Below are 12844 nucleotides of genomic sequence, written 5' to 3'. Positions count from 1 at the left end.
GTCCTAGGCCCTGTACCGTATTACCACTAATAATCAGCCATTTTTAAATATCACTGTAGTACAGTATATGGTGTCTGTTCAAGGGCTGCCGTTCATTCCAAAGTGATTTAATGTCACAGCTATTAGGAGAAATAGGTATTTTACAATGATGTTAGATATTTATTTGTTTATGTTGGAATATGCCATTTTGTAAAAATAAGAATGTTTATTTCAAACTGTTTTGTGTATTTGTGTTTCCTGGTGTAGAAGCCCGACGCTTGTGAAGAACCTTCCCTCCAGCCTGGGCTATGGAGCTGCTTTAAACGCCAGCTTACAGGTAAACACCCAGCATTAAGCTGCGATTGCTCTGTCAGATCCTGTACGCTAGACAAAATGTGACTGATTCCCCTCCATTGTATTGAGGGTACTATAGCCTACAGCTGTCTATGTGTGGGGTTTCTGTGTGGTTAAATGGAAGTAGTTCTTAAGACCTCAGCCTAMTGTATTGTATGTTCATAGTCAGCAAGGGAGATGCAGAAGAAAGTGGCTAAAGTTGAGTGGAGGGTCTCACTCTTCTCCCTCTCTCCTCCCTCCTCTCTCTCCCTCCCTCCCTCCATCTCTCYCCTTCTCTCTCCATCTGTCTGGTAGAGATCAGTGAGAATGGAGGCCACCCTGTGGTTAGAGCAGGCACCAGCTCTTTCTCTCTCTCCAGCTTGAATACAGGCACAGATTGATAGCAGCCTCAGCAAATGCAAAAGCATTTGCATTAATATTTATCCAAGCTGTCATAAATGATTTGGCTTCGTACTTTCGGGCCAGCCGGCAAGGTGCTCATAGCCAAAACGTCAAATTTGAATCGCAAATATAACTTTAATGCGCAGGAGGCAAAAGTGTCAGGAGTTCTATCTTATTTTGAAGGTAAAGTTTTTGGTCTGTTTTAATAGTCATCGAAAGCCAACATGGTGATATCAGTGGCATCAAAGATCTTTCATTGTGTGGAGTTATATTGAGTCGAATAAACCATCAGTGAAAACTGTCCAATGATGGTTGTAAACTATCCAATCATTAGTCATTTACAGCCTATAGAAAGCATCCAGTAAATGTCTTAAAGGAAAACTCCACCCAAAAACTCTCTTTTGGTATTTGTTTCATTAGTTAATTGTTGATATAGTCCCAAAAATGTTTTGCATGTCAACAGTCAAGTTTTCAAGATATACAACTTTCAAAATACAGCTCCCCATAGCTGTTTTTGTCAGCATAATTACTTGTTAACAGTCTTTACTAGTGTTATCTGTATTTTGAAAGTGATATATCTTGAAATTTGATTGCTGACATGCAAAACATTTTGGGACAATATCAACAATGGACTATTGAAACAAATACGAAAAGATAGTTTTTGTGTGGAATTTTCTTTGTGTGGAACTTAAAAGTGTGAGGTTTATCTCAATGATGGCCTATAATCTGAATACCCTTTTGTCTCTAACTTCCATCACTTTCTCTCTCTCTCTCTTCCTTTTTCCCCCTTCGCTCACTCCCTCCCCCTCTCTCTATCAACCACCCCCCTTTTCTCTTCCACTCTTTTCCTCCCTCTCCCCTTCCTCTCCCTCTCTCCCCCCTCTTCCTCCCTCCCTCCCTCCCTCCCAGGCGGCGTTGGCTGAGACCTCCCTGCCTCTGCTGGGGAACCCTGGTCTGATGAACAGCAGTTCGTCTGGCTTGATGGGAGGCAGTCCTCCTGGTCTAATGGGCGGGAGCCCCCCTGGTATGCTCGGCGGTAGCCCCCATGGGTTGATGGGTGGTAGCCCACATGGATTCATGGGCGGGAGCCCCCATGGGTTGATGGGTGGCAGCCCCYCAGGAATGATGGGTAGCAGCCCCCCAAGCCTGCTCCAGTCCGACTTGAACGGATCGCTGGATCACCTGGACACCAACGGCCACAGCAGCCCTGGAGGATACTCCCCACAGGCACACATGTAAGTAGCACTCAGTGGCTTCTCGTTGGTGGTGATGCACGCACACACACACATTAACGCATGCACACACACACACACCTACCCCAGTGTGTTCACTGTAACACAGAGAGAGAGTTGGTGACAGACCTCCCCCTCTGTTCCATGTACCAGATGATACAGTAGCAACAGTGGATCCCCACTCTCCCCATAGCTGTCTTTTGTTAGCATCGTAGCTTGTTAAAAGTCTTTACTAGATTATAACATTGTGGGAGGTTTTTGGGGACTAATTTGATTTTAGTACTAAATTAACAGCGTATTTTGGCGGTTCAAAGAGATCTTCATTTCAACGACATGTTATGCCACACCTGAGGTGAGTTTTACATACATGGTTGTCAGTTGTAACAGTTATAACCTATAAAAAAGAAGATAATTACACATTCGGTTTGAATTACTCCAATGTCTGCATTGTAGGGGTTTAGATGTCATATTTTATTCAAGACCGTCCATATTAATATTTAGCAGCTAACTGTATCATTAATTACTTAAAAATCTTTGCCTTCTCTATCTTTTTTAATGGAGCCCAGAGAGAGAAAGAGGGCCATTAAAAATGTATGTCATGTGGATTTCAGGAATGTGTACGTTACAAATGTGCTCTCCCTCTAACCAGTGATGTCACACGTGTCACTGTAGTCCATGTTTACCTAGCCAAAGATAGGAAATGGAACACCAAGGGCGCTGTATGTGAAGCTACTACTTCCTCCATCCCCCACACACTTCCTCACCCCGCCCCCCTATTTGAAATCAATGATGCAAGCCCAGCCAGAGTAGCTAACTTGCTAGCCATCTCTGGAGTAGCACCGGGAATTAGGCCAGTTCCGTATCGAAGAAGGGGACTGACTGTTCTGAGAGGAGCTGGCCCAACCCATACATTCATTTGTTTAGATGTGTTTATTCCTTTCGGAAATGGGCCAGAGTGGGGGGGGGGGTTAAGTGGGGCATATCTGCAGTGCCAGACAGAATCCCTGTGTATCCACTCCCCCAGGCTGTTTAACTTTTAATAACGGACAGAACAGGAGACTCTCTCTCTCAGACGATCTCGCCTCAGTGTGAGGGGGTGCTGTGGAGGCTGCCTCCACTACCGCTCTCCGCCTTTACACGGCCGCAACATCCTCAAAATGGAAGAAATGTGTTTTTATGAGTGGGTTCTCTGGGATGCACTTAATAATGAAGGGAGAGTAACACTAACTAAAGAGTACACGGCGTACCAGCCGGTCCTCAGGAGAGAGCAGGGAAACTTCAGAAACCAAGTGAATCGAACAATTAGACAAACCTTTTTCCCCCACTTCTGGAGGTTAATGCTATCAGCCAAACAGCGACTCAGATAGCTCCAGGCATGTTACCATTTATGTGTGTGTGTGTCCCCTCAAGGGTATGCTTAAGAGGAAGAAAAGACAAAAAAAGACAGGAACTAGATGTGCCAGCTAGAATTACAGTACAGTAGGATGCTGCTTAAGGACTTCAGTAAAAACAGTTCCACTTTGAATAAAAGAGATTTAGACTTTCAAAAATGTACGCATATTGACCACAGTATCACATTGTAAAATTTGTGAAAAAATTGACCCAAAATCCTTAGTTTTTTAAAATGTTGCATTGTTATGTAAGGCCATTACGTTGTTGTATGTACTTTATATCACTCCACACTCCTTGATAACCGTAAATGATCCATGTTCAGATGCTATCATGTGTGTCACTCTGTCCTCTGATCGTCCCCCGCTCCTCGTTAACATACGACACATAGCTAATGATGTTATTTGCATCCCTGCCATGCCTCATACAGAGCGTGATTACCAGTGATCATAATCTGCCAGTGATGGTGATGAGTCTCTGTCCAAGATGCACTTATGAACCACACACACACACACACACACACACACATGAACTTCACGCACACACACATAGCTGGTATTTATCAGACACAGAGCCTAGGCATTTAGTCCAGACTTCATAATGCCAGCTAGCCATTAACGAATAAATGACTCATCCAATGGTTCTCTAATACAGTGTAAAGCCACAACGAGGACTAATCATTTTTCTCCTTTATTTTTTTCATTCTCCAACCACACAAGCATGTTAGTGGTTTATAATGAATACAAATGAAAGCTATGAGCTATGCCTGTGATGATGAGGAGAAAGGGTTGTGCTGCTGGGTGTCTAATGGCTGTATCACATCCGTCCGTGATTGGGAGTCCCATAGTGCGGCGCACAATTGGCCCAGCGTCGTCCGGGTTTGGCCGGGGTAGGCCGTCATTGTAAATAAGAATTTGTTCTTAATTGACTTGCCTAGTTAAATAAAGCTTACATTTAAAAAAATATATATATATTTAAAAAATGGCTGTGCTTCTGACCACCATCTGGTCCTGCCTCATTTATCTCCTGTTAAGAATATCGTCAATGTAGCATGTTTGTTGTAACATGTTAAATACAAATGATTTATTACAAAGCTTGAGGGAGATCACCAAGGATTTCAATATACTTCAGAAAGTATTCACACCCCCTGACATTTTCCACATTTTGTTGTGTTACCAGGAGGGATTAAAATGGATTTCATTGTCATTTCTTGTCAACGATCTACACAAAATACTCTGTAATGTCAAAGTGGAAGAAKATTTTGCCTGTGCTTAGCTCTATTCCGTTTATTTTTATCCTAAAACACTCCCTAGTCCTTGCCGATGACAAGCATACCCATAACATGGTGCAGCCACCACCATGCTTGAATATGAAGAGCGGTACTCAGTGATGTGTTGTGTTGGATTTGCCCCAAACATAACGCTTTGTATTCAGGACATAAAGTTAATTCCTTTGCCACATTTTTTTCAGTTTTACTTTAGTGCCTTATTGCAAACAGGATGCATGTTTTGGAATATTGTTATTCTGTACAGGCTTCCTTCTTTTCTCTCAGTCATTTACGTTAGTATTGTGGAGTAATTACAATGTTGTTGATCCATCCTCAGTTTTCTCATGTCACAGGCATTAAACTATGTAACTGTTTTAAAGTCACCATTGGCCTCATGGTGAAATCCCTGCGCGGTTTCGTTCCTCTCCGACAACTAAGTTAGGAAGGATGCCTGTATCTTTGTAATGACTGGGTGTATTGTTACACCATCCAAACTGTAATTAATAACTTCACCATGCTCAAAGGGATATTCAGTGTCTGCTTTTTTTTATACCCATCTACCAATAGGTGGCCTTCTTTACGRGGCATTGGAAAAACTCCCTGGTCTTTGTGGTTGAATCTGTGTTTTAAATTCACTGCTCGACTGTGGGACCTTACAGATAATTGTATGTGTGGGGTACAGAGATGAACTAGTCAATCAAAAAGCATGTTAAACACTATTATTGCATACAGAGTGAGTCCATGCAACCTATTGTGTGACTTGTTAAACACATTTTTACTCCTGAACWTATTTAGRCTTAGCATAAGAAATGTGTTGAATACTTATTGACTCAAGACATTTCAGCTTTTTATTTTTAATTAATTTAAAAACAAATTCTAAAAACATTATTCCACTTTGAAATGATGGGATGTTGTGTGTAGGCCAATTTTAAATTCAGGCTGTAACACAACAAAATGTGGAAAAAGTCAAGGGGTGTGAATACTTTCTGAAGGCACTGTACATGTTTTTTTGTAAAAAGATGAATTGGGAGAGATATCAAATACTTAATATCAAAACATATGTCTGTTGATTAGAGTGGTAGCTCTGAATATGAATATTGTTCATTGTTTTTATTTACGACAACAAAATAAATTCAATAAATGTGTTACCAGATAACTAGAAAGAGTGTATAGAAATTAATCCCAGATAATTGTTTCATCCCCCTCTTCTCACCTAGAGGGGAGAGTTCTGTTTATTCTGGTTTCTCCTCTTGAGTGTGTGGGTTGAGAAGGAAACAGAAATATTCATCACACCGCCGAGCATCTTGGAAAGGCAAAGCTTCTCCTTCTAGCTACCACATCTGAATATTAATTTATTTTGCTATAAATATTAAAGTAATCTGTACCTTTTAAAATTATTTTCAAATTCAAAGTTCCTCCTGCCATTGATGAAGGCAACCCAGGAGATGGCTGCCAGACACATTCTAATACAGAGAGTACTTGATAAGGATTTTTCTTGCTCTCTCTCTCTCTCTGTCTCCTCTCTCTCTCTCTCTCTCTCTCTCTCTCTCGCGGCTCTCTCTCTCTCTCTCTCTCCTCTTCCCTCCTGTTAGTCCACAGGGATTCCCTGATGCATCTGACGTGTCAAAAATAATTAGTTTTGTTCAGATTTATCATCGCACCACAAACCCTTTCCTGAGTAGGGCCCCGGATCATGTTAAGCCTTGTTTGTGTGTGACAGCATTATTATTCTTGTTAGTAGCCAACCACACTTCCTCCCATCCTCTCTCTGTTGTTCTGGAGGGGAAACGTCCCACTTCCTCACTCAGTCCGGTGTTTTCAGTGTTTTCAACACTGCCTTTATTGACAGCGGCTAAAGATATTCATTCGTTTAGAGTTAAAAAACATGTATCATGTATGTCCGACTGAACTGCCGGGCTGAAGCTGATGTAATGGCGGAGACTAGCTGCAGGTTTTTCCTCTGGAGGAGCGACACGCACGCCCCTGCATATTAACGACGCATTGCGCTTTCTATTAACCAGATAAAAAAAAAGCTTGACTCCCCTTGCTCCGGGGGACTAGAGGGGATGAGAAATTCTCCATTATTTAGCATGCAGTGTGTTTTATATATATATATTTTAAGTCAACCAGGTGTCATCAGTAAACTCTTGATGGCCAACCATGTCTGGGTATAAGCCATTTTCACATTTTTGTCATAAAAATGTTGATGCAATTGCTTAGAGTGGAAGTGATCGTTTCACAAATACTATGGTTGTTGTTACACGCTGGTTAGCAACGTAATGCCAGCTTTGATATGTTTATGATAATTCGGGCTGATTTCAATTATTGCATTCAAAATGTTTTATGTTTTCTCTGAAAAATACATACTGTAGGTTTATTATATGGAATATCTTTGGGGGACCCGGGTACGATCCCGGGCTGTACCACAACCTGCCGCGATCGAGAATCCCATAGGGCGGCGCGCAATTAACCCAGCGTCGTCCGGGTTAGGGGAGGGTTAGGCCGTCATTGTAAATAACAATTTGTTCCTAACTGACTTGCCTAGTTAAATAAAGGTTAAATGAAATACAAATAAATATTGAGGATACATTCTGTAGAAGAGGGAGGCTATTTGAGTTATTTATTAGTTGTTGTTTTTTTCTGGTTCACCCCCTGTTAATTGTGCTGAGGAGCTTCTCCCTCACAATCTTTCTAATTACCTTTAACAAATAGCAGCATGATAAAATATGTGACCAGGGCGAAGAGTTGATACCCTAGAGCCTTGTACGCAAACAACTCAGATATTCATAAGAGGATCTCTTTGACTTCACTGCCACTGTAGACCCCTGTCTGCAGCTCACTGACCAACCACCGGACAGGCAGAGAGACAGGTTTAGTTCAAAGCTGTGTGCTCAAACACCTTGGTAGTGCATGGGTGAAATCCAGGCTTGTGGCACTCATTTGAATTGTAACCAGCCTAACTTCTCTCTTCAATCATATTTTTTGTGTTTAATTGTATGGGAGTTCACACATTCACGTATGACAGTAGCTTCTACCTGGGTGGACTATGGGACTAAGGCATACTGGTGGAACAGTATCAATTTCCTACTCGGATATCATATGTCTTTATGTATAAAATAATTTACAACATATTTCATAAATTCCTTTCCAGGTCAGCGATCCACGTCAAGGAGGAGCCATTGAACATGGACGACGACGACTGTCCGATGTCACTGGTGACGACAGCCAACCACAGCCCAGAGCTAGACGACGACCGGGAGCTGGAGGAGGGCAACCTATCAGATGACCTGGAGTGACTACTGGAGTCCCTCCCACTACTACAGGCCCCTCCCTCCACCTCCGTCACACTGTCCTCCTACCTGTTTCCTCACAGGCTGTCCTCCTAGAACCTGCTAGAACCAGAACCACTCCTCACCCAGAACCAAACAGAACCAACAGAACAGACCACAGCTGACTCTCCTCCCTCCCGACCTGCGGACTGGAGTATTTATTGAGCATGCATCCGGAAGACCAGGCCCAAAGGGACTCTTTGTTGCAGCCCTATGGGATCCCTGACTGAACATGACAGGCATGAGATGTCTGGTTTTTAAAACGACTTTCAGACCTGTTTCATTAAGATGGCTTGGCGACTACATACACACAGACACACACAGAGGCTCATGGACGGAAAACGACAAAAACACGAGTCTGGAAACCCGTTCTGTAGAAAGCTAACGGCCTCATATACTGCCAAAAAAAAAGATGTTTAATTTTGTGAATATCAAAAAACCCTCACAGTAGTTGTTGATGTTAGAAACAATTGCTGGTTCAATTCAAACGTTGTTGCTCTGTCCGTCATTTGCACAGGAGTAGTATCAGAAATTAGTGTCACTGCCTGTATGTTGCAAAAATTCAAMAAAAAAAAAACAGTATTTTTTTTTCTTCTTTTTTGCGTTCTACTTTTTGTATTCTGATTTCTGGCACCACCAACTGTAAATGCCATTTCCTATTTCCCAACAGTAACAGAAGCACGGTATCAAGACTGTTGCAGCTGTCAAAAAAAGTAGGCTTCCAGTCTGAACCTGTTTGTGATGAAAAGTAATTAACGTGACATTAAGTTTGAGTAACTTAACTGTTTGTGTAAGCACCAACCAATACGGGGGGAAAAATGCATTTCTGCATATTCTTCTGCTGTTCTCTTTTACCTCCTTGTTCTAAAGCTTTGTCTACCTGCAAACAGTCACAGGCAACAGCTAGAAACCAAAGCCAACACTATCAATGGCCAATAGCTTAGACAGAAGCCACCAGACTCTTTGGTCAGCCTTCTGTGACTTTAACTAGTACAAAGAGAAGCTTTCCGCAAACTACCTTCTAAATAACCTCTGGGATCGTTTAATTTAGCCCTGTACAAAGATGATTCAAGAAAAAAATACAAGATTTTGATGYGTAATTTGATAACTTGTAGTGTCCACTTGGAGTTTAGGGCGAGAGAGGAGAGGTGATGTGATATGTAACTACAGGCTATGTGATAGGGACTGGTAGAAAGCAGCTCTACTGTAAAAGTGGATCATGACCAAAATGAACATTTGTGTGTTCAATGGAAGTGCAGAAAATTGTGTTGTTGTGAAGATTGTTTTTGATTTCTTTGTTTTTGTTTTTCCGTTACCCATCATGTCATAGTTTTCTCTAATCTAGTGAATATGTCATGTTTAGTGGGACTGTCAAATGTGTCATGTCTTATTTCCATGCGGTTTGTTTAGAGCCGCGTTTGAAACCGAAACTGAAAACATAGTAACCAAACATTTAAAATATCTAGTAAAGCCAAATAAGTCATAATTTCAAGTTGATATGAAATGATGTGGCTTGGTTATCACGTAAAAGCAAATAATATAGCCATTGTAGAAGAGGGATATCAAAGGTGAAAAGAAGCCTTTTCTAGGTGATATTTGCTTTATTCTATAGTTTAAATACTTCAYTGTCTAATCCATAGCTTCTTAACTATATAGATACAGTCAGTGGTAGCATAGGAGAAGCTATCTTTAACTGCACTGYATTCTGTATAGGGTAGGCAACTTGTATATCACATTTGGGATTCTAGTGGCAGGATTAGAAGTTAGTGATTGTCAAAAAATATATTTCATTTCTCTCAGCTAAATGTCATCTAGAAAAGTGGATGTTGTTGCTTTAATGGTCATTTCCGTTTTCAGTCAAACCAAAGTTACACAAGATTCTGCCTCTGGTTATGGGATAGACACTCTAGAAATGACACACACAAACCCTTTCAAAGGCACACACACACACACACACACACACACACAGTCCTGTGTGTTTGGTCTGCCAGCTTTCCTGGTCCTTGTTATGGTAACCTTCAGATGCAGAAAAACAGATACTGTCAAATAACTGACTGAGTTGTATTGTATTTTAACTATCAGTGTGTGTCTGCTTTGTGCGTATGTATGGAAACATACTGTGCATATATGTTGTTTTCGAGTGTTGTGCCAAGCCAGACAAGTTGGCTGCTAGAGCTTAGCGCACTACTACATACATAACCAAACACACATGCATAACCAAACACACGTTACACACACAGTCATGCCAGTTCCACTTCAAGAGGGTGCTGGGCCCAGGAACAAAGCTTCTCCCTTATGTACTTTGATGGAGTCAGCAAAATGACTTGAAGACAACGTTCATAATATTCTTATCACACCAAATATAAGGACACAGCGTCTTTCAAAAAAAAAAAAAAGGATTCTCCCACTTAACCCCAAAAATGAAGGCTTTCTAAAAGGTTCTACCTCTGCACAACCAATTCAGAACAATTAAATGGCAGATTGCACGTTGAGTTATTAGAAAGCCACAAGAGCTGTTACACTTTACTCAATGGACATGGCTCAACGGACAGTTTACATTCCCAACATCAGATACAGAAAGAAGATTAGTATTGTAATAGGTTGTCCTCAAACATTTGTAGAATGATAATGTAAAAATACCTTTAAGGGAATATTGTGTTTTAAAATGCATGTCTAAAATAATTTGGTGGACAGGAAAACAATCATTAACAAATAAAAATAATATAAGAAATACAAATGATCAGGAGGATGACCTAAATGTAAGTACAATGCATAAGAATGCGTACCTCAACTATACTGTTTGGGAAGGAAAAAACTGTCAGCCACAGAATGCATATTACCTGTAGATTTTGCATGGGTTTTGTAAAAATAAAAATGTCTAAAATAGTTGCTTGCACATAATACCAGAAAGATCCCAGAACTGCAATCTGCTCCTCCACTAGATTTTAGGATTGTCTGGATTTTCTGGGATGATTTTGTCTGTATTTTGATAACTGTGCATACTATGTAAAAATGTTGGTGGACCCATAAAATTTACCAGACTTTTTTCTAAGCGAAGAAAAAAAAAATCTGTGTTTCTTTTCTGAATTTCATGATTTTTTACTGTTCTCTCATTGCTCGCTAAGAATAGCAAACCTGCTTTTTCTGCATCTGCTTTGCGTAGCTGTAAGGCTTAACCTAATGTGTGTATTTATTGCTTGTACCTCTGTGCATACTTTATGAAGTATTATGTCAGGCAGTTGAGTCCTGTATACTTTCTACTACTATCATTCTCTAATAATTGGGAACATGATCCCTCTATGTATACAGTAAATTGGGACTGTAGCAAACACATATGTTTATGTAATTGGTGAATACATTTTATGTTTTTTTGTTTTATTCCTTTAGGATCGAGGTTAACTCATTTTTGATACCTTCATTACCGTGTACTGTGTCCATGCGTTAAAGATTCTCTGACACTAGAAGGTCATGGTTGAGAATTGTAACAGTCGTTATTATTTTCTGTATTCATGGCTTTTCACTGCTGACTAAAATAAAGGACCAAAACTAGGATTTTGAAAAGCAACTGTCTACCTCCAACTTCAGGGAGTTCTTACTTTTTTTGTACACATATACATTTTATTCTACAAAGGCGCAACCATGAAACATCTAGCTGGCATTACGCTTTTAACGTTTCAGGACTGTGCTACTTCTGAGAATGAGAAGGGGGAAAAAACAATTCAATTTTAATGTGTATGTTACAAGGCTTTGTTCCAGATTCTAGCACCTAGAGTCTTGTTTAGAGGATGGGGACATGCGGATCCATTGGCAGAGCCCTCTGGAGCCAACCCCCTGGCCCAGTAATGGCTCAGGGGCCACGTGTTCAAGCCACCCTTTGATCAAGTACAACTATGGCCCAGTACACTACTAGGCCTGTAATTACTGGAGAGTTTATCATAAGCCTTGACCAGGGGTTTATCCAGGGAATAGCATACTGTAGGGATCAACAGAGACTCAGAAGAGGCACACAGGTACCCACTGTAGAGAGGTGTGGGCATCAAGAAAGGGCATAAGAACATGCTTTTTTTTTATATAAATAGCTGTTTATGGTTATATTCCAATGTTACTGTTCCTTCTTCATTTTTCAAACCAATTCTCGATGGAAATGTGCTGACTGATGCTATAGAACAAGGAACAGTGTGGATGACAAGCAGTGGATAGCTCAACTCATCTCAGCTAGGTTACACCTTGTCGGTCATGGAGAGCTCTTACTGACACGCTCATTGAGATTCACACTGAATACACCATGACCAATAGGTCCCCATTAGCTCCTCTGTATTCTAAGGGCTCGTTCACGTTCCAAAGAGTGGCCAGGGACATTCTATCTGGGATGCTTTGAATCATGTCCGCTGGTCATTTAATGACAATGCCAACCCAAATGTTATTTTCTCTATGTGATGTCCCATGAGAAGTCAATTGGAGAACAACACACACAACCCCCCCCCCCCCCCAATGACAGCCCTGAGCCGCAACCATGCCTGCTGTTATCTCGCGCGCTAACGGCGTTCCAGAGCATTACCTCGCGAGGCACACTCGTCTCTCGTGCTATTTATGCACACGGAAGTGCCTGTGAATTCAAGTGAGGAGTCGCAACAAGGACGGGGCTGTGTACTACACAACATCAGAAAGAGCTCCCACATTAAAGTGTGAGGCGACGTTACAGACCCCTCTTTCAAAGACCATGAAATAATAATGTGTTGTGGTTAGAGAGGTATCCGTGAGTCACACTGGCTGCTYTTCATAAAGTGGAGTTATTTACAGTGCGATGAATAAAAGAAAGGGGTAGTGRTGCAAACCTTTTCCACATGAACGCCGGGAAGAGAAGTCCCTTTTATATCCAGAGGAAAAGGAGAGAAKTCTCTCTTAAATAGGTC

At 41.2% G+C, this 12844-nt stretch overlaps 1 protein-coding gene across 4 annotated transcripts in view; it reads left to right on the top strand.

The window, feature by feature from the left end:
- LOC111950702 (forkhead box protein P2) overlaps nt 1–11496 on the top strand; it is a 114932-nt gene extending 103436 nt beyond the window's left edge. For all 4 annotated transcript variants that reach the window (XM_070434579.1, XM_070434578.1, XM_070434576.1 and 1 more), the window contains 3 exons: nt 247–316; nt 1624–1949; nt 7754–11496. In XM_070434579.1, the coding sequence (XP_070290680.1) occupies nt 247–316; nt 1624–1949; nt 7754–7898 (541 nt within the window). In that variant the 3' untranslated portion in view covers nt 7899–11496. The remainder of the gene's footprint in view (nt 1–246; nt 317–1623; nt 1950–7753) is intronic.
- The last annotated feature ends 1348 nt before the right edge of the window (nt 11497–12844 follow it).

The sequence above is a fragment of the Salvelinus sp. IW2-2015 genome, linkage group LG3 (genome assembly GCF_002910315.2).
Source record: "Salvelinus sp. IW2-2015 linkage group LG3, ASM291031v2, whole genome shotgun sequence".
Taxonomy (NCBI): domain Eukaryota; kingdom Metazoa; phylum Chordata; class Actinopteri; order Salmoniformes; family Salmonidae; genus Salvelinus; species Salvelinus sp. IW2-2015.
Note: the sequence above shows the minus strand (reverse complement) of the source record. Positions and strands in the feature narration are given on the sequence as shown.